Source organism: Ursus arctos, unplaced genomic scaffold (assembly GCF_023065955.2).
Source record: "Ursus arctos isolate Adak ecotype North America unplaced genomic scaffold, UrsArc2.0 scaffold_1, whole genome shotgun sequence".
In the NCBI taxonomy this organism is placed as follows: Eukaryota; Metazoa; Chordata; class Mammalia; order Carnivora; family Ursidae; genus Ursus; species Ursus arctos.
In genome coordinates, this window is record NW_026622763.1 from 10296203 (window position 1) to 10318804 (window position 22602).

Below are 22602 nucleotides of genomic sequence, written 5' to 3' on the forward strand. Positions count from 1 at the left end.
ACCTTAAGAATTATGCATGTTGTTGTTTGAGATTGTGTCCGCTTATCTCTTTTCATGCTCTCGTATTCACAAAGCAGGCTCAGCGAGAGAGAGAGCAGAGATTTCCCATTGCTGTAGCATGTGTATTATTTAAGGGAGGGAGTGGAAGCAGGGTAACAGAAGGGATCAGGCAAGAGTTATAAGAAAATGCTCAACTTAAGCATGTGCATGTGTGAAACACTTATCAGGACTGTCTTTATTATTTCCGATTGTTTGTTTCAGAGTGGGTAGTGAAATAAGGTTTTCCTGTCTGCCTTTCAGCAAGGAGCTCAGAGGTACTCACTTGTGTACCTTATCTCACGGTACCCTTCTCATTTAAATGATGGGACTCTTTCTCCCTATCTTCCTAAGGGGAGCCTGAGACAGGCAACGTGGCTGGACCAGTGAGTTAGCGAGGAACTGGAGAGGTCACTTCACAGATGAGATGTGCTATTGATCCTCTGGGGATAAGCCGCATTACTTCGTAGGTTCTAGGCACCTCCTCACATATTGGTGTCAGTGGATGCTCCCTAGTTTTTAAAGGGTTTTTTAATTTAGCCCCTGTGCTTCTGCCCTCATCATAGGAGCTGTTCAGAATTATTATCAAGAATTGCTGATTACATAGTCAGTGCTTAGTTTGAGCAAAAACCCAGGACCTCCATGTCATGTGGCAAGGTGAAGACGAGTTTAGGAATTACTAGACAATCCCAGGTGAAGCCCCGTTTTGACAGATGGCTCCCATTGCATTCCTGCGCTTGATTGTTTCCTTGCTTGCCAGTGCAGACCTAAGCATTTGGACATCTCTTATGTAACTGTGGGGTCCGATGTAACTCTAGCACTGAGCAGAGACCATAGGAGGAAGTTGGTTTGGTGTCTCACTCCCGTATTCTTCTTTGTCAGGGAATTTCATGATTCCGGTTTGGAAGACATTCTTCTTACAGTTTGGTCATGCTGTAAATCCACCTTGGCTCTGAAATAATAGGCCCTGCTAATTACAGTATAGTAAACGTGGCTGACTTGACATCCGTGAGTCTAGTTTACTTTTTCCAGAATGTTCAGGAAAGGCATTTCTATCCGGTCCAGAATGAGTAGATCCACTCAAGATGGACATATTTATCGTCCCACCAACTACTACAGAGGTGGCTACACACATTCAGTATGCAGAGTCATTTCTGAGTATTTTGCCAGTACTGGGTCTTTGTTTCCTCAAATTAAATTAGAAAACAAAAGCATCATGGTCTTTTCTGAGCTTTATGGCCAAGTTATGTTAGACCTTAAGCTGTTCATGTGACTCTGTCTTCTCAGTGTTTTGTAACATGAGTATAAAATTACCCACAGATAATCATACAGTAATTGGCCATTCTTAGGTCAGCAGAGGGATCTTTTAACATGAGTGTTGGGATTTGTCAGTCCACATACCATAGACAGACTCGTGTGTAAGGCTGTATAAGTGAAGGTGCTTGAGTAGCGGCCGCAGACTGATCTGTTTGGATTCCCACAGAAAAAGCAAGAATGAAATGTTGGGACCAGTAAATAAAGGGATAGCAGTCCCAACTCTGTTCATGTTGGTTTAGATAATTAAATATGTTTGGAGCATCTAGATAGTTACTCGAAGCGGGTAGGTTTTCCAGCTTTGTCAGTCCTTAGAACTTCTCTCTGTAAAGAAGCCCAGGCTGAGAGAAGCGAACCTTCTTTCTTTGACTTAGGTAAGTTCATGGAGTTCAGTGACTAGAGCCTTTATTCTGTTTTTAATCCAAAATAAATTATCTTTCTAACAACACAGGGTGTATGAAAATGGCTTTAGTCTTTTATCATCTTATCGGGCCAGTTTGCTAAAGCCATAAAAACTGATCATTTTCTAAAAGAGTTTGCTCTTGGATCTCCTGGTGCCAGTTTGCTCTTTGGAAAGCTTTCTTTTCATTTCTTAGGTTTAGGTGTGATTTCAGCTCCATATAAAACCCCACAGCTTTCCGAAACCTTGAGCATAATCAAGTTTTCACGCAAGCCCTCTCCTGTCGTCAGCACGCCAGTCAGCGAGGCCTCGGCAAGGATAGTCCTCACAAACCCCCACCCCCCCAGCGCGGACAATGTCATGATTACGTTAACGGAATGTGACTGACGTTTTGTGAGTTTTTGTGTCTTCATTAAACTTCTTCACCTTCTCTGAAACCCCTCATGCTGCACACTAGCACGGAGCAGCCGTATCCCTCGACCCAGCATGAGTCAGGGGTGCAGCCGTAATACCAGCTGTGAGAGCAGCCGCGATACGAGCCCCGCTCGGGGCTTTCCTCCACTCGGTGAGTACACGTAGGCGCTGGCTCTCGGAGCAGAGTTCCTTGCCCTGCTCCAAATGCTTGTCCCACACACCGCCAGGTGGAATGACCTGCTCTCTCCCTCCTCTGCTGTCCTTGTGATCCTTTCTTCTCTCTTTCCTCTTCCTTAGTTACCCTCTGTTGTTCCCCCCGCCCCTCCCCTTCTGCATGCTTGAAGTTTGGCCATTTCCAGTTTTTGGAGGAAAAAAACACCACTTCACTCTGTGCCGTTGCCATTTGTGACCACTTGCTGGCAGGCAAGCCCATCTGCGTGGTCGCTTCTAACATAAGGGGATGCTCAGTGAAAGTGAATTGCTTCTTAAAAGTAGAGCAAATGCAAAGTGTTATCTTTTGTCATTGAATTTCGACAATTTGTTTTTAATTGTACCCAATATCAGGCCCTACATGATTCAGTTCAAAGGTGGAGAAAAATAAAACCGCGGTAACGTCTACGAAATGCAGTGTGCTCCGTTGAGGGGTGATCATTAAAAAGCTGCATGGATGAAGGTATTAGCCATGCTTTTTTGTGAAGTGAGTCGTTTCAGTGCCTCCTCCTAAAGCGAGCCCAGAGTAGCTTTTCGATAAACCGCTTAGGTGTGCAGCACAATGCACGACTTCACAGTGTTGTTAACTAAGCAGGTACTTTCATTCTTCCTGCGCTCAATAGGCTATTTAAAGGCAGTGACCTGATGCCCTCCCAGGGCGGAAATTCACGGTATTTGGTCGCCATAAGGTGGTATATAACCATGTCTCAGCCCCCAGCCAGGTGCCATTGGAGCTGCTCATCCGCCAGCCTCAGTCTTTCTTACAGCCAGAGGTTGTATTTTCACAGTTTTTAGGATTCGAGAAAAACCGACAGAGAAACCCATTTCCTTTATGGAATATCGTGTTTGCCTTTTCTTTTTAGTTTGGATAGTCTAAAATGGACATACACCTCTTAGTGCAAATTATTAACCCCTAGAGACCTCTAGAAAGAACACACACTGTCACAAAAAAAATATTTTGTATTCTCCAGTAATTGTGTTTCAGTTCTTTGCCATATTACTTGCTGTAAAACTGTATATTTTCCTTTTGATAAGCCTAGCAGGTGGAAATCATTTTAGAACGTTAGGCCTAGGCCTGAAGTTGTTATATGGAATTATGGTCTGCAGCAGTCTGTTATTTCAACTCCGATTATGTAACTGGTCTTTCAAATATAAAAATATCACTCCAGAAAGTGGACGGTAGATCAGAAACACACAGTCTTAATAGTTGCCTCTCTCTGCTCCTAATGTCATATACTTCTTCCTGATATCCTTTTATCCCATCAGTATCCATAATCAAAATCTAGATATACTTCCTTTTGACCTGCTGTCCTATATGCAGTTAAAGCCATGCCAGAGGAGTCCCTTGACTTAGTGAGAATAGTCTACCTGATGACCAGGAGATCCCAAGTGGGGTGACTTACCTCGTACACATCAGCTATTCCACAGCAATCTGAAGCATCAGAATAGAATTCTCAACAAATCAGGGGTGGCAATGATGATTTTTTTTTTTTTCCGAATGAACTGGTGATTTTTCCTTTTAAGTTAAGGCTGTGTATCTCTGCATCCTTGCTGACTATTTGGCCTTCTAAACCCGTTATATAAGTGAACGATTCAGTCTATTTATTGGTTATTTGGTCTCTTAGGCAATTCTGTGTTTTTATTTCATACATGTATTGGTATTTTTGTTTCTGTCCATGGAAGCAGCCTTTGTAATCCAATCCAGCATGTGGTCAGTGGACCAGGGAAGGTGTGCTGAATTCTTGAGCTCCTAATTGAACCCTGAGTACTTGAGTGATCTAGTCTGATTTTCACTTTCTTTGGCAAAATGGCTCTGCATAAGTATCTTTCTTGGTGACAACCCAGAATGGTGAAATGTACAACAGCTCCTACCAGGACAGAAGATGTGGATGCAGATATTTCCTCTTCCGAACAAACTAGCATTGGCACACATCTTCTGTTGTGGTCAGGGCCATAGTTAACATCTTTTCAGCTGAATTTTTATGCCACGCGCCCTTTGCCTCCTTGGGTTAAATCTGTCCATAAAACTTTTATCCAATGAGAACAAGAGCAGTGCTTGTGCATTCTGGCACAGTCTGAGCAGGCGCAACCCCTCGTGGCTCCTGTTCACCCTCCGGGACAGGTGTTACTGTCATCGCTTTTTTACGGATGACAGAACAGAGATGTAGAGAGAGTAAGCCACTTTCTCAAGGTCACACAGCTAGGTGGTAGAGCTAGGTTTTGAGTCCAGTCCTTTGACTTCAAAGCATGGCTGCTTCCCGGCCTCATTTGAAAGTTTTGGTAGTTTAGTGTCTTTCATTTGTTCCTCTGAAATGTATTAAATGCTTTCTCTCTAGGCTTAAGCACAGAGAAAGTGTCCAGCAATGTTGATCAATTATGATCTCCAGGTTTGGAGTTAGGACCTAGGAATTCATAGATGAGTCCCCGAAGGTGGTCCCCAGGGGAACTCACTGTGCCCTTCAGACAACTGATGTTTCCTCCTCCTCATTCAGTTTAATGATTGTTTCCCACCCCTTCTGTAAATTAGCGAGATTTTGTGCTGTTAGTGCCCCTTCGGATCAATTTATATAGCCAGCCTTCAGTTTGAAATGGGGGTGTGTGTGTGAAAATAATTATACTTTGGTGATTATATATCGGTTTTATGTTTGAGTTTTTATTGCAGAGTTATTTTGGACCATTTTCATGGTATGAATATGTATATGGTTACAGTGACAACTTTTAAGGGAAAGTAAGGGCTCTGCTGTAAATCAGGCTTTGACATAAGTGGGTCCGCCTTGGATTCCATTGATGGGTGTTCACTTGAGAACGTGACAAAGGACTCATTACATGACAGATTTACTGTAATAGTCTGTTGAAACAGAACCAAAGGACAACTTTCTAAGGCACCATCAGGTATTGCTTAAGAGCTATTTGCAGTTTAAACCACCAGGATATGGTACTGATGTGTTGTTCAGTAAATGGTATGCTTCACCCTTACAACGTGTTTTGTCAACTTCCTTATGTAAGGAAAGTGATTATTTTGTATCTGTTTTAGAGATTACCAATTTATTTTTGTGCGTCTTGAGTTAGAAATTTTCCTTTTGCAAGCTGGTAAAAATTTGTTCTTGTCGACCAGGTAACCTTTGCTATTTAATACCACTTGTACCACAGATAATGTGCATTTTCATAAAGTGACATGAGCTTAAAAAAATAAAATTACAGGGGCGCCTGGCTGGCTCAGTCGGTAGAGCATGTGACTCTTGATCTCGGGGTTGCGAGTTGGAGCCCCATATTGGATGTAGAGATTACCTTAAAAAAAATCTTTAAAAAATTATATTGAAGAGTTTGAGGTTCGGGTATTTTATGATGAAATGAAAGTGTTCACGTGTACAGGAGACTGCACTCTAGTAGCATGGGTGAAAAGTAGCACTGTTTGATATTACTTTGTTAAACCTTGTGAATTTTCTGTGGTAAACCATCATGTTCTTTTCAGAGGAATGACTATAAGCATACCGTCTTTTGGGGTTTTTTCCCAGAGGTAAGGAAAAGCCATATATTGCCTGGCACTCTGTTCAGTAAATTCGTATTTTGAACCAAGCCTATTTTACGGTTCTTTCTGAAAATAATTCTTTCTATATGTGGACGGAGTTTAGTATATAATTCCTCAGATTGCTGAATTAATATGCTTATTATGAATATTTGCTAATAAAGTAATATTTAACGTAGACATATAAATTGGAGTTTACTGGTAACCATCACTGCCACGGCCAGCACCAGCAGCACCGCTACTGTTGCTCCCACCATTTATTCAGTGCCCGGCACTGCTTTAAGTGCTCTGTGTCTGATCTCTTGCAACTCTCTCCACTCCCAAGAGGTACGTACCATTTTTAGCACCATTTCCAGCTGAGGAAACTGAGACACAGAGAGATTTCGCGCTTGGCTTCAGGTCCTCCAGCTGGTTGTGATCTAACCAGGATTTGCCCCCAGCGGCATTACAGAGTGGTTGTGCATAACCAGAGTACTGCGAATGCCTCACCAAGGAGGCTCCTTAACCCTGTTACAACTGAATTTCCAGCAGTTAATCACTAAGTTCATTGATAATTAGGATATTCGTACAACAGTCAGAGCAAAAATTGGGGGGAACACAGAATTTCTTTTGTTGAGCCCCTTTCTCGTGATTTCATTCTATTTCTGTTCAGATAACATGATGAACTTCTATGCTTTTTGTTTTTGGTGCATGGTTGCGTATGCATCACGTACCGATGAGGCATCTCGTGAGCTGAGTAAATAATCCATTCTACTGCTGTTCCACTCGGTATATGGACAGTGCTCTGTGACTCCTGACGTCCTTCATGTTGCATATTTCCATTATGGCTCGTTGAGGCTTCGTGGCGTGAATATAAACCTGGAGTCTGAGCTCAGGTGGTGCCTAAGGAACACCGCAAAGAGTGCCTTTGTCGTGCCTGTGTGTGTGCTAGCCCAGTGAGAGCCAGCAGGCTGCCGTAGCGTTTGGGGCTTGGCACGTGCTCTCCATTCATTTCCAGCATCATTTCCTTTCATGAGAAAACATGGCCTCGTGGGGAGCAGTCCGTGCGTTCCCTTTGGACTGTGGCATTTCCTGTCTCGGGTACTTCTGTGTTAATCCTGTGGGTGTTGCCGTTCCTTTTACCTGCAGCCTCTCGACGTCATTCCAGGTCCACTAGTGCCCTCTCCACTGCTGAATCTGTTGGGCAGTCAGGTGAACAAGTGCTAACTGCATGACTTGGCTTCTTCATATGTTCCAGTTTCACACCCATTTTAGCATTTGTTTTCATCAGTGTTGGCTAGCACTTGGCATGTATGCACTTCATATTTGTTTTCCCCAATGTGCTTTGATTTTTTTAAGTTGTTGAATGTTTATGGTTCTGTTAATAGGCCGTAGATGCTTTATAGCCTGTTTGACAACATCATTTCTCCAGTGTTCATGTTTATGTGAAAACAAAACAAAAACACGGGGAGGGGCTTCTTCCCCTCTTTTTACTCCTTCCCTCAGGAGAACAGCCACCCGAAATAGGTATCCTGAAAAGTCCCTGTGGGGAAAGAGGGGGATGGAGGTCACCCAACAGAGTCTTCATTTCCAAAGGCTTTGCTCCCAAAAAGTGTTGATTACTGATGTTAATTTTAGTGTCAGGTTCTAATTACTTGGTGGAACTGTTTAGTTACTAAATGTTCCAAATCCTAGTGTGCATAATTTCATATGTGTAAATATTTGTCCTAAAACTTTTATAGAAAAACAAGATCACGATTCAGATAATCAGGTCAGGCGGCAGGTAGCCTTTGCAGCCTGTGGTCCCCAAATGTTCCATCCCAGCCCGCTTTAATGATATCAGAAATTCCCCAGTTAGCCATTGGGGCAAAAAGTAAACATACAGAAATGCATCAGTTTGCTGGGTTTAACTGACACCATTTTTATATGCTAACTACAGTTTTCTCACCTGAGTAAGGCATTATGTATTAAATCACGGACTGTTGATGGGGACAACTGTCACCAGTTCACAGAGTTATTTTCTCTGAGATTCCTCTAAGTGAAGAGAACTATGCTTTTTATTATGTACACTCTAATGAGTACAGTCCCCTGAAAATTGGGGGCCAGACAGAGGGCACAGTCACACATATCCATCTCTTGGGAAATGGAGCTTCATAATAACGTCAGAGCAGCGAGTGTAGAACAGATTTTGGTCTGGTGAAAACAAAAGCCTTGTAACTTTGCTCAGATCCAGACAAACATTTCCCCTTCAGATTTGAAATTCAAATGATCTATGCTATATATCCCGTGATCTGCAGTCACTGTGTATGGCGGAGCTGTGTGCATCTGGGAAGCACAGAATAATTGGATTGTTCTTACAGTTTTAATTTTGGGTCTGAAAAAAATCAGTATTATCCCTGGAGCAAGAATTGCTGGCATGAGATGTACTTTTTTTTTTTTAATTAATTTTCTTAGATTCCGTTTTCTTTAAGTTTATGCTGGGTAATTTTTAAATGGCTTACAACTGAATTATTTTCATTTTGTTACTCATATATCCCTTACTATCTACCCTTTTTTAATGGAGAAAAGACTTCAGCAAAGATCATGTATAAAATCATATGCACAGCAAATCTCAAATTTACACTTGTTTCATGTCAACTGATAATATATACATATATGTAGGGAGAGGAGATCTAGTTATAATTGCTTTGTGGTCTCTTAGTTTATATGGCACATTGAATCATCTTTTAAACATAACAGCTGAGACAGCATACAGTATGACCAAGTGCATTAAAAAAGGGGATAGTATAACATACTATTTTTTTCTTTATAAAAATTCATGACTGTGTATAACGTTTTGGTTAGCAGTGTTTTAAATTTTTTCCCCTTTTGGTGGCGCTGGAAGGTGTAATTTTTGCAACTGACATTTTAAAAAAGCCGAGTAACACCTCACTTTTATAGTTCTTGTTTTCTAAAGAACTCTTGTTACATATTTTGAGTTTTATATACATCACTTTATAAGAAAGATCAATTCATGTAAAACAGATTTAGCTTTCCTTTTATTCTAAATGCTTCATTATGAGAATATGGCTAATAGGGTGTTTTGTTTTGTTTTTGTTTTTTTTGTCCAAACAATGTCTTATTTGTTCACAAAAAGAAAGCATTTTTTATCTTAACATTTTTCTTCAAAGGTTTTTTTTTTTAAAATACATTAGCTTTTAAATAAGAAATGTTTGCCAGTAAATAGTGTGATACACTTAGGAAGTATAATTTTTATGAACTTTCTCCTGTTAATAGCTTTAATCTCAGCTCTTCTTAAGGAAGGCTGCTCTCCTGACGTAATGGGACTTTTAAAAAGCTAGTCTTCCTTGTCCTTGATCCTTAACAGGCTTAAAAATAATGGAACTGCTGAAATTTATTTTAAATTCTCTGGGTCATATCCATTTTGTTTACATGTTTAGACTATCATTTGAAAATCCTTTGAGAGACTCAGGAAAAACGTATACTAATGTTATCTGAATGATTAATGTTTTGCAGTGAAGATGCTAGCTTTTTGTGATGATCATTGAAGAATTTTAATAAACTGATTTTTAAATAACCTTTGATGACACAGACATCATGAACAAATGCCAAAAATTAATTGAGCTCAGTTAATGATAGTCGAACAGTCATGACACTAATGAAAATTTGCAGGGATCAATTGAATACATTTGTTTCAAATTTTAACTTTTTATTACACATTGCATTAGAACTCTTTTGTCAAACCATGAAGCTTTCTAATTAGTTTGACCAAACATCAGGGCCACTTGCCTCCAGAAGGAACACTAAATAGATTAAAAGACCCAGCTCACAGCCCAGCTCACTTCTATAATAAGTTCACCTCTCTCTCTCCCATGTCTCAACACTTTTCAAAAATAAAACCTCATTAAAGAGCCATTGCAGTTGTTAGGATGCCTTGTGGCATGATAGTATTAAATATGGACCAACTTAACCTCTGCCGCCGGCAAACAAGTCTAGTTAGAACTGCAAGCGCAGGGTAGTTCAGATTGGCTAGAGACGTCCCAGTGCCTCTGTCCAGTAGGTGGGAAGAGGCAGGAGCCCTTGCAAAGAGTTGAGAAAATTTGAATTAAAGTGACATATCTTTTGGTTTTGTTTTTGTTAAATAGACCGGTTTGGGCTTGGCCAGGCAGGAAGAATACCTGGCTCTGTGAATGCCATGCGAGTTTTGAGCACGAGTACAGACCTCGAAGCTGCCGTTGCCGATGCTTTGGTAAGAGTCATAATGTGCACAGAATCTCTTTGACTTATTCATCCACAGTTTTCTCTGTCCTAACAGAAAATCGCGTCCAAATCAGGGTACTAAATCATCTTGGGCACTCTGTAAAATTGTGTAAATACTGGGTAAATTGATATTATTATCACTTTCTCTTTAAACTCTTATCCCTGTACATCAGTGAAAATTGGCCCTGCAGAAAATACTTGCATCAAGTGTTTCTTCTGTGCTCCTCAGTATCAAGGGAGTTTTGATGACATTGGGCTTCTCTGATGTCATTGGGCTGCTTTTTTTTTTTTTTTTTTTCCTTTTTCTCCATGGTTTTTTTTTTCCAGCGTTTCCTTTTCTCATTCTCCTGCTTCTATTGCTTTACAGGCTCCGATGGCATAGCCTAAACATACTGTTATAATAGTAGGTAACAGAGCTTGTGGCTTGAGAATCTCGCATAGATTCCATGACCACACTAGTTGTTCCATACGATTTTACCTTTGTTTGTCTTTAAAAATGAGTCATTAAGTCCTTCTTTAAGGAAACTTTCCTAAATTTTAATGCCCATGAACTCAGAATGTAAAGCACTGGTGGAATATGTTTTTGCATCATTACAATGGAGTATCTAAACAAAAACAACAATATGAAGTGTAGAAGTCCTTCAGTTTGTAGTTATAGCGAAACACCCCCTGGTCGAATCAGCTTGTGGTCCAATTGCTTTTTAAAGATGCATTTCAGCTGGTTAGTGACACTGCCTCTAGCATATTCTGGGTGGTGTGCTCAGCATTTAAAATAGATCTTCTTTAGAACTCTCTGATCTCTGGCCTTGCTTGTGCTGTTTTAAAATATATTGTCTCTCTGATGAAAAACGTATTATAACATCCTTTCAGACCCAGAAGTTTTAAACCCAGCCTTGTTTTTCATTTGATCAAAATGTTGCAGTCCGTGGCTAACCGGGATTCTCACTTTCATCCCGTCCTGTGTCGCCCTCACTTATTCTCACTCAGTCAGATTTCTTTGACAAGTGACTGTGAGCAAGCAGTTTGCCACTCTCCCGATGCTTTTCCTGTAAGCAAGGGCTGCCTGGCCAGCTCTATTCATCAGCCTTCTGTGTACAAAGGCTTTTTTCCTGGCAGGTACTGGCATTCAGGATAATTGCTCTAACCATGGCTTTGACTTCAGAGTCATGAGCTGGAACAGAACTCTGTGAAGCTATTTTTCCTTCTAAGCTGCAGCACTGAAATCTGTCTCTTATTTATTCAGAGACCCTATTAGGAGGTCAGAGGGGTGGGAAATGATGGATGTGCAAAACCCATAGTTAAATGGGACTTCCAGTTAAGGCGGGGGAGTTCCCTTGTTCTTTAAAGAACCGTCCAAGGGACTGTGCACAAAGTTCTAGGAGGCAGAGTCGGACTTGGGAACTTGAGCTTGGGCTTCCCTTGACTCGGGCTTCTCTCTGAGCTCTAGCCCTCAGTCCACTCAGGCTGCCCTTATTACTCTTTGTCCAAGCTGCTTGGCCTCCCTGAGTGACCTGCTGCAGAAGCGAGAGCACAGGAATGGTATACAGTGTTTGCCTCCCAGGGTAAAAATCCCAGGGGCAGACAGAATCTAGCGTAGGAACAGACAGGAGAATTAACGGTGACTTTCGGGATGTACCTCAGTGGTGTGGGAAGAGTTTTAGCATAGCAAGAAGTGTAGCGAGTACTGGAAGGCGTTTCTAGGAGGTGTAGGAAGGGCTAGGAAATGCCATTGTGAAAGCGTTCTTTGTTATTATTCGCTTGATATGAATCGCTTGCTAACCTATATTTTTGGTTTGCTCAGATATGTTTTGCTGTACACTTTTGTTGCGAGAACAATCCCCACATATGCTTCTGACATAATTCTCTATGCTTTTTCCCCATCCTTCAATATTTTCCTGCCTACAGCTGTTAGGAGACTCCAGGAGCAAGGTACCAGTGCTTTAACTTTTGTTTTACAACTTCATTTTTTTCTGTTGCGAGTATATTTCCTTTAGGAGCTAGTGAAAGCAACAAACCATGTAGTGTAATGTAGAAATTCTGGTCTGAATTATGATTTTGTCGAGTCTAGTGAAGCTGTTGTTAGCGATGGAATCAGTCCCCTCTCTCATCTGTTTTAGTGTTCTGGTTTTTTTTTTTTGAATGTCCAGCTCTCCTCCTTCTCTTATCAGTGTTTTATTTTATTAACCCAGTTCGTGTCTACTCAATGTCATTACTACTTCATGAGTGGATGTATTCAACATTTTTCTTATTTTACAAATCAGTTTATATATATATATACACACACATATATACATGATGATCCTATAATTTATCATTCTAACAAGGATAGTTCTGAAAGTGAAAGGAAGTGCTGCTTACTCCTAACTCTGCTGTGACAAGAGGCATAAGGCAGAACTGTCCTGAGCAAGTTACGGTGGATGGACAGGCCAGATACTAGAAAATTACATTTGTGAAAGAAAGAAAGAAAGAAAGAGAGAGAGAGAGAGAGAGAGAGAAAGAAAGAAAGAAAGTAAGAAAGAAAGAAAAAGAAAAGAAAGAAAGAAAAAAGATGAAAGAAAATTGCATTTGTATGGTTTCAGCCAATTAACTTTTTTTTTCTTTTAGGGAAGATTGTATTTTATCAGTTTAATAGCTGTTGCTATATTATTTATAGGTCTAACTTAACAGTTTATATGCAGGGTAAGAGAAACAAATGAAGGGTCTAAGGGAAGCCTGATTGTGTTCAGATAATGTAACCATCCTTTTTCTTGGGCTACTCTGTCTCTGACATTTCAGTTTCCGACTTCCTTAAGGAAGCGTGGCTATTCGAAAAATTTTCCCACAGACCCTGCTCAAGATAGATTGCTTTTGATTATGAGGGGGCTGGTGGGTGCACATACCTGCAGGGTAGCAGGGGCTGAGCCAGGTTAGTTCACACACACTCCCAACAAGCGTGTGAGAAGTAGCATTATTTTATTTCAAAGACAGGGAAAGTGAGGCAGGAAGGCGAGGCGCTTTCTGAAGTTCCTCCGCCGGTCAGTGGCGGCAGGACTACCACCCAAGTCCCTCACTGTGAAGTCTGCACACCGTACTAGAGACCACACTCTTCCGTCTCTGCTATGGATTGCCCTGCCTGTTACTTACTATCATGACTGGATGTCTGCTTTTCTGTTCTTATTTCCCTAATCTGTAAGCACAGGAAAGCACGGTGCGTGCGTGTGTGCGTGCGTATCTTTTTACCTTTAACTCTGTTGTTGATTTTGTGTGGTGTGACTCACGGTCATATCACCTTCCCCTGTCTTCCTTCATCACCCCCACCTTCGTTGGATCTGACAGAAGAAGCCTGTGAGGAGGAGATATGAGCCGTATGGGATGTACTCTGACGACGACGCCAACAGTGATGCCTCGAGTGTTTGCTCTGAACGCTCATACGGCTCCAGGAATGGTGGCATTCCCCATTATCTGCGGCAGACCGAGGATGTAGCAGAAGTTCTCAACCACTGTGCGAGTTCCAACTGGTCAGAAAGGAAAGAAGGGCTTCTAGGCCTGCAGAACTTACTGAAGAGCCAAAGAACACTGAGGTGAGGACAAGAGGCCAAGGTTGTGAGCCAAGTTTTAAGTCCCATATTACACTCATCAGTGGTTTATGTGGATTCTCTGTCGTTCATGGAGTCCTTACAGAGTTCCAAGCGTGGGGGCAGGCACTGCAGGTGCTAAGCTGGCTAAGACATGGTCTTTGCCTTCCAGAGACTTTGAAATATCTGACAAATACTCTATTAGGTTTATAAAACATTTGGTTCCCTTGCAGTTCATAGTTATCTGATAGGTGTTATTTGAGAAGTCTGGATACAGTTTGCAAGTTAGGTAAAAAATAAAACATCTCTGCAGGTTGGTATGGTTCATTATACTTTGGAGTTGTGGGTAAAATCATAGCAGTCTCAGAGTAAAATTTAGTAATATGCATACATATAGCTTATGAACGTGTATAGTAATGAGATACTAAAGTGGAGTACTTTAAAGTAGTACCAGTACTATTACTAAGTTGATTTTTTTGCTTTTTTCTTTGTTTCTGTATTTCACAAATTTTCTAAAATGAGCACATATCACATATACCAAAAAGTATGTGTTTATACATATCTCATCAAATCTGAGGCACCGTTGACACATCACTATTTTATATCCCTCTAAGAAGAAATGCTGCTTGTTAAACCATGGCAGTACTAATATGTCTTTGATTATAAGATGAATCCCAAAATTACAGAGATGTTAAGCTGTGAAAAATTAGGCAAGTTAGAATCCCTGAAATACAGATATTCTTTGGAGAATTTTTCTAAGATAACTTGTGAGCGTGGATCAGTTTATGGTCACACATAGGCTCTGCACAGCTAAGTGAGCTTTGACTAGTGGATCCCTGTGCGGTAAGTGTGCCTGTCCGGTCTGTCTGACTCCACCTTGCCGTATTCGTACCTGTTGCATGTTCCCCGAGAGGGCTTGAGAAGTTTTGTCATGTGCCTTCTGAAATGCATGTAGTCTCTGATGCTCTAGTGAGCTGTTGAACACAAAGTGAGGATTTAAAAAAAAAAAATGAGGATGATTTGTTGAGATGATTATTCCTCAAGAATCTGCTTAATTCTGGTGATCCCAGTTTCTTGGTTTTTAGTGTTCATCAAGTATCCATTGAATAATCTCTAGAAATCTCTTGATTGGCATTGGTCTCACTAGATCGCATTGTTAATCACGTTAAAGGATCATTGAACCAACTGTCTCATCTGTGTGGAGGGGGGATTACTCAGAGGTGATGTGGGGAAGAGATGATGACGCTTATTCAAGCCTTGAAGGAAAAATGGGACTCAGTAGTATAGGTAAGGGTCAGAAAAGGCCGAAGGGCACCAACGGGATAGTGTCTGCTTGGTCTCTGCAGTTGGAGGCGGTTGTAGGAAGGCAGCGTTCCCTCCTTTAATCCTCCCTGCGGCCGTTTGTTTGATAAGAGATCTAAAGACATCCGAGTACTTTGTAGCAAAATGGAGATTGAAATCCAGGTCTGTCTGACCCCAAAACACATGCTTTTCCTACACTTCATCCCATTGCCTTTCATCTGTGGCAGGTGGAAAACACACCTCAAATGAAACGAGCAGGATTTAGCTCGGGGCTTTGCCACTCCCATATGTGTGACCTTTGGTAATCACTCTCTGAGATTCAGTTGCCTCATTTTAAGTGGAGCGCCAATCTGTCATGGTTTTATATTTCTACTTAATTTCATCATGAAGTAAATAAAATGATTAAAGCTTTGTTATATAAAGATTAGTTTTAAAAGAGCTCTCGCTAATCTCAGTTTTGACTCATTAAATTCTAAGTTCATTCATTCATTTCCATTTTATTCCCTCTAGTCGAGTAGAATTGAAAAGATTGTGTGAGATCTTCACCCGAATGTTTGCTGACCCTCACAGCAAGGTAAGTCTGGGACTCGTGCCTGCCAGTGCCCCCTCTGCATGCCCACGTGAGCTGTATAATACACTACTTAAGAGTGAGAGATACTTCCCCATAGCGCAGTTTAGACCTTACAGATTTAACACCGGTTTCTGCAGTAGTTTATATCTTTTAAAAACGACTCCTTGGGAACTTCAAATGTCCATAAAACTTGGAGCTAAATAAGCTAAATAAAGTTTGTTTTAAGAGTTAATGGAAAGAATCAGATGTAGTCATATTCAGATGCTTTTGGGTAACTCCTATTAGCCAAACAGTGGGCTAGGTGCTAGAATAAAACATCATATTCTAATGCAATGCCTTTTTTTTTTTTTAACTTAACAGAAGTGAAGAAGATAATCAAGTATATGATTATTTTTTTTGTACCCCCTGTAGAATTTGTCTATACAGGACAAGATAGAAAAATAGAAGCATTTATGTAATGGATTTATTGAAAAACCAGGTTAAGCTATTTCTCCAAATAGACTTTTGCTGTCCCCAAGAACTTGCTGGATGGTGGCCACCAGCTGGCATCTACACTTCCAGGGTCCAAGGAGAACACTGAGCCTGAGGGGGAGGATCCCTGCAGGGGGGAAAACACCGCTGACTATGACCCAGGCCCTTTCTAGGAGTGGTGCTGTGAGAGCGACCCTTTACAGAAGCTTGCTTGGAGTCTAGTTTTGAAACAAATACCATTCATTTAGGAGGAATCCTAGTTGGATGCTTTTAGAGAAAGAAAACGGGGGGAATGGTTTATTGGGCAAGTTTAAAGGATGGATAAAGGACAGAAACGGAAGTGCAAAAATTGGTAGAACCTTAAGTCAGCATAACCGAATTTCACATGCTTGGCAGTGCAGGATTTCACGATCTCAGACCACAGTTTTCCTAGTAAAAATGGTCTCTTGTAAATCTTATGGGAAGAAAGAGACCTGTCATGGCCAGAAAGTCTAGCCGGTTATTGTGACCTCCTTTCCTGCCCTGTCTTTCTCATTCCTCAGACATGCTCCATCCAGTCATTCAACACTCATTGAGTACTAACTCTGGGCTAGGGACACAGAAAACAGCTCTTGACCCCTGTTCTTTGAGATGCTTACAGGAACCTAGGAGAATGAATGTGGGGCTTTTCTTTTTTCTGCAGGGGTAGTGGGAGACAGCAGTTCTCCTCAATACTGGTCTTGAAGCATGTCTTAAAATTTCTGTGATGAACCTCACAGTAAGGTTAACATTAACAACATAAGTAGAATCCGAGAAAGGTTGAGTTCTAGGGCCACACAGATATCCAGAGATATAATTATCATGATTTTTCTCTAAGATAGTGTTTAAAAGCAGAAAGACGGGGGCGCCTGGGTGGCTCACTCAGTTGAGTGTCTGACTCTTGATCTCGGCTCAGGTCTTGATCACAGGGTTGTGGGTTTGGGCCCTGTGTTGGGCTCCATGCTGGGCGTGGAGCCTACTTACAAACAAACAAACGAAAAAAAGCCTAACAAGATTTTAAGCATAAGATTCATAAGAGTTAGAGCATAAGGGACATTAGGCGGTATGGGGCATTGATGAAATTTCTGTTACCTGTCACCTCTAGATTGCTGATTCAGAACCAGAATGTGAGGATAAAGAAGGAAATTTGTTTCCATCAGAAGGCTCTTGTACAGTGAGTTTGGAGGTCTCAGTTTAGTTAATATTTGCTAGCTGCCTTTGAGCTAAGCCAGGAATCCCACAGCTGGGGGCTCAGTGAGTTTTTTTCTGAGCTGTCTCACGGGAGACCCCTGGTGGTTAGTAGTTGCTGTGCTAGAACTGAATAGGTATATAATGGCTGGGTTGTCCCAGTAGAGCACGACTCATTAGCCAAGTAGGGGACACAGTGCTACTTATCTCTCTGAAATTGGTTCAAGCATAGTCCACTGTGGACTCTTATCTCACTTTATACAGCATTAATGATTGCATAGCAGCGTGAAAATTATGTGGACTGTATCTTTTATTCTAAGCCATAATTTTTTATAAAGACTATAATGACTTTTATATCTTTTTATATTGTATTACTTTACAATATCTGAATTGGCCTACATAGAAATCTGCAATGCAATGTTTTTTTTCCCTCCTTCATCTTATAACATTACTTGTTGAATGCTGGATAATGGACAGTAATAGTATGGAGTTATGATGGTTAAAAGATTTTTTGTTTTAAGAGGAAGGAATGAAGAAAGGAAGAAAGGAAGGGAGAGAAGCTTCCAGGATTAAGCTAATACCTTTCAGCAAAGTTTATTTCAGTACTGAATTTTGAAGGCATATTGAGGGAGGGGAGAGTATCAGAGTATCTGTACATTTTTATATAGTCTTTTCAGGTCTTTTAAGAAATTGCATGAAAATGGTATTAATTCACTGTGGACTAACATGGAATTTGTTTTGTTGCATGGCCTGGTTTGCCGTGGAATTCACAACAGAGAGTAAGTTCCGATCCTTTTTCCTTTTTCTATTTTTTTAAAAAATACATTTGTCTTCTCTAATATGACCAGTCCATTTTTAATAGAAACTTTGGAGGAAATTATGAATTACATATGTGAAATATTTGGTTTTCATTTGTGCCTAGGTTTTCAGTATGTTTTTGGAGACTCTTGTGGATTTTATAATAATTCATAAGGATGACTTGCAGGACTGGCTTTTTGTTCTTCTCACACAATTACTTAAGAAAATGGGAGCAGATTTACTTGGATCTGTGCAAGCAAAAGTTCAGAAGGCTCTAGATGTCACAAGGTGAGATTTTAGAGGCCAGACCACTTTTTCCCCCCAGCTTTTGAGATATAACTGCCATACAATGTCATGTAAGTTGGAAGTATATAACGTGACGATTTGACATGTGTGTATATTGCTAAATGATTACCACAGCGTTAGTTAATACATCCTTCATCTCACATAATTGCCATTCTTTTGTTGTGGTGGTGGTAAGAACATTACAGATCTATTCTCTTAGCAACTTTCAAGTGTATAATACAGCAGTATTGTTAACTGGAATCATCATTCTGTTCTTTAGATCCCCAGAGCTGCTTCATGGTATAACTGGAAGCTTGTACCACTTAACCAGCATCTCCCCATTTTCCCCTCCCCGTACCCCCTGGCAATTTATGGATTTGGCTTTTGGGAGCAGGCGGTGGCACGGGATTCCACGTATAAGCCAGATCATGCAGTATTTGTCTTTCTCTGTCTGGCTTATTTCACTTAGCATCATGCCCTCGGGGTCCATCCATATTGTCACAAATGGCAGCATTTTCTTCTTTTTGAGACCAAATAATATTCCTTTTTGTTTTTTATCCATTCTTCTGTTGACAGACACTTAGGTGGTTTTATATCTTGGCTATTATAAATAATGCTGCAGCGACCATGAGGTCAGGTATGTCTTTGAGATAGTGGTTTCATTCCCTTTGGATACATACCCAGAAGTGGAGTTACTGGATCATATCATGTTTCTATTTTTAATTTTTTGAGGAACCTGTACTATTTTCTGTAGTGGTTGCACCCACTGACATTCCCACCCAGTGTACAAGGGTTCCCTTTTCTCCCCATCCGCGCCAACACTTGTTCTCTCTTGTCTTTTTGATGATAGCCAGGAGGTGTGAGGTGATACCTCGTTGTGGTTTTGATTTGCATTTCCCTAATAGTGATGTTGAGCATTTCATGTATTTGTTGGCCATTTGGATGTCATCTCTCGGAAAATGTCTCTTCACGTGGGCTAGACCATATTGATGTTTCAAGGCTCTCATAGGTGGTTTTTTGCCCTTCTCTTTTGTTACCCATGTTTTTGTCATCTGCTTGAATAAGTACTCTCTTCCACAATTTCCACATTCTCTTGTTAACATATTTGTTGAAATGTTCCTGCATTCCATGAGGTGAAATACCCATAACGTCCTTGAGCTGGTATTGTTTTTGTGAACGTGTAAGACAAAAACAAATACAAAGCCTTGCAAATTGATTCTCTTTTCTTTGAAAGACATTTGAGTATTTATTTATATTCTTCTGAAGACCTCAGTATTTTTTTTTTAAAGATTTTATTTATTTATTCAACAGAGATAGAGACAGCCAGCGAGAGAGGGAACACAAGCAGGGGGAGTGAGAGAGGAAGAAGCAGGCTCATAGCGGAGGAGCCTGATGTGGGGCTCGATCCCATAACGCCAGGATCACGCCCTGAGCCGAAGGCAGACGCTTAACCACTGTGCCACCCACGCGCCCCTGAAGACCTCAGTATTTTTTTTTTTTAATTTTATTTAAAAAAAAATTTTTTTTTTTTTTTAAGATTTTATTTATTTGACAGAGATAGCGACAGCCAGCGAGAGAGGGAACACAAGCAGGGGGAGTGGGAGAGGAAGAAGCAGGCTCATAGCAGAAGAGCCTGATGTGGGGCTCGATCCCAGATCGCCGGGATCACGCCCTGAGCCGAAGGCAGACGCTTAACCGCTGTGCCACCCACGCGCCCCTGAAGACCTCAGTATTTTTAATACTTCAGCTTCTTACAAGTCACACTAGGAATTTTTCTAGCCACATATGTTGTACCTTTTGTCCAGGTACAATCCCTGTTAGCATTCATTAGCTCAGAGATTGCTGACACAGCAGTTGTCACCCTCTGGCTGTTATGAACAGAGAGAGAAGATCTGAGGAGGCTCAGGGGTGTGTGAAAACCTGACTGTATGCTCTCATTGTTGAGCACCCTCTCTTCTATTTTCTCTGCAGTTGTAGGTCCTTAACATACAAGCACTAGAACTTCAGTGACCTCAGAAGACATTTGGCTGTAATGTCTTCATTATGGTTTGTGGAAGATAGAAGGTTGTGTGTCAGATCAATGAATTTTTAAATGAATAAACAGATGACTCCAGAGGAGATAATTACCATCAATATAGTAACTTTTATACGACCCAGTTACTACCCACTGGGCAATTACTGCATATCATAGGATTTCCAAAATGGAAGGACCCTTCCTCATTTTATTAATGAGGAAAGAGACTTGACTTGCCCGGGTCACACTTTGTGTTAGTGGCAGGCTGGGGGCTGGAATCCAAGACTGCAGGCTGGGCTGTGGGCAGGCGTCGTCTTTCTTCTCCGGCTCCCTCCGCTAACAGTAGCATACGCTACCCTGCCATCACCCCCCATGCATGTGTCTGTTAGATGTCTCTGACTGTGAAACATGCATTTTTTCTTCTACACTCTGATGCCGACTGTTTTCTTTTGGTCCCTGATCCTGTAGGTCTGTGTCATCTGTGCTGCTACTGAATTTTATTACCCAAATAGATCCCTTTCGATTTTTACTGAGCTCAGCGTAATATACTATATTTACAGTAAGCCTTTCAAATGCCATCCCTCCTTTGGTTGAGTAAGTTTAGTGGAATCAGGGAATATACCTACATACGTGTATCAGTCGATTTGTAAAGGTTCAGCTGGGGATTGACTAGAGGGGCGAGGCTGATCCAGCTGATAATAACTGAGTGAAGTAGACGGGAGGGTGATGCGTGGGCTGGGAAGCTGCGGCCATGTTGGCATGTGGGCCCAGTGGTACCAGACTTCTCAAGAAGGGTCAGAAATGTGGATTGAGGCAACACATTTGGGGGTTTTTTTTGTTGTTTGTTTGTGTTTTGTTTTGTTTTTTTAATGACAGTCTGAAAGCCAGACAAAACATTTGTGAGCCAGACTTGGCCTAAAGGTCACTTCTTTAATAGAGGTGAATTTATGAATGGCACAACCATTCAGAGTTTTAGGGATGGCAAGAATGTTAAGGTTTTATTCCTAAACTTTGTTGATTAAGGAAAACCCCCTTTTTTTTTTCCTGGATGCCTCTTCCCTTTAAGAATCCTCTTCTGGGGGCGCCTGGGTGGCACAGTCGTTAAGCGTCTGCCTTCGGCTCAGGGCGTGATCCCGGCGTTCTGGGATCGAACCCCACATTGGGCTCCCCACTAAGAGCCTGCTTCTTCCTCTCCCGCTTCCCCTGCTTGTGTTCCCTCTCTCGCTGGCTATCTCTCTCTCTCTGTCAAATAAATAAATAAATAAAATCTTAAAAAAAAAAGAAAAGAATACTTTTCTGGGTAGATTCTGTCTAAGTCTCTAGAACACATCATCATTCCCATTTCCTCAGCAGCTGAGATGCCTAGCTGTTTAAGCATATTTAGGATCAGTCCATGAGTACGGGGGGCGGGGCGCGGGGGAGGTCTCCATGCTGGCTGTGAGGGGTTCCTGAGGTCTTGGGCCTGATTGCGATCTGCCTGTTTCCTTTCCTTTGGCCGTGCCTAGCCATGGGCACATTTCCAGATTAAACACACCAGTTTATATTTAAGTGGATTCTCCATTCTTCCCTTGCTGCAGAAGAAAAGAGAGGCGTTTTGTGTGTGGTTTTTCGACCTTGTTTCTTAAATTTATAGGGAGTATGAGTCAGAGAGTCCGAAGAAAGCAGTGCATTCACTCAGCCCCGGTTGTAATAGATGTTCGTTTTGCACAGTCTTTCCTGTTAGTGTGGAAGGTGTGTCTGCATTTTCCCACATGGACACCATTCTGCACTTTTAAACTAAGACTAGTAATTGCAGCACTTGAAGGGAGAGAGCACAGACTTTCGCTAGCCAGGAACCCTGAGGGTTACTCAGTTGTGTCGAAGATGTAAAGCGGCTACAGAAATGAGCTCAGAAACAGTCCAGAAGTGGAGCAGGAGAGGGGCTCCGAAAGCCCTGGCTTCTGCATATGTATTGTAGCTAGTCTCTTGCTGGGTGTCCCATAGGCACTCTGCTGCGATGACTCCACAGAACAAAGACCATAGGCAATTGCCTAGTGGGACCAAGGAAGACAGTGTGATTACCTTAGCAAGGTCAGCGGTAAGCAGCCCAGTCAGATATAAATTCAGATTTAGGAACTGGAAGTGCAGGGGTGAAGCAGTATTCAGAAAGGTAACTAGAGAGAAGATGAGCATATCCTCTTAGAATGCAGGTAAGAGTCTCTTATTTAGTTTATTGCTTGGTCTTAATTTTTAAAATAGCATAACTCAAAGTAAGTGTAGTGT

General features: G+C 41.4%; 1 protein-coding gene across 22 annotated transcripts in view; it reads left to right on the top strand.

Moving 5' to 3' along the window:
* CLASP1 (cytoplasmic linker associated protein 1) overlaps positions 1–22602 on the top strand; it is a 265789-nt gene that overhangs the window by 186942 nt on the left and 56245 nt on the right. For 6 of the 22 annotated variants that reach the window (XM_057317072.1, XM_057317077.1, XM_057317069.1 and 3 more), the window contains 6 exons: positions 2208–2315; positions 10025–10128; positions 12045–12068; positions 13455–13699; positions 15506–15569; positions 18166–18329. In XM_057317072.1, coding sequence (XP_057173055.1) covers positions 2208–2315; positions 10025–10128; positions 12045–12068; positions 13455–13699; positions 15506–15569; positions 18166–18329 — 709 coding nt within the window. Of the gene's footprint in view, positions 1–2207; positions 2316–7028; positions 7092–10024; positions 10129–12044; positions 12069–13454; positions 13700–15505; positions 15570–18165; positions 18330–22602 lie in introns of all 22 variants that reach the window. The other 16 variants (XM_044388297.3, XM_057317121.1, XM_057317099.1 and 13 more) reach the window with 5 other exon arrangements.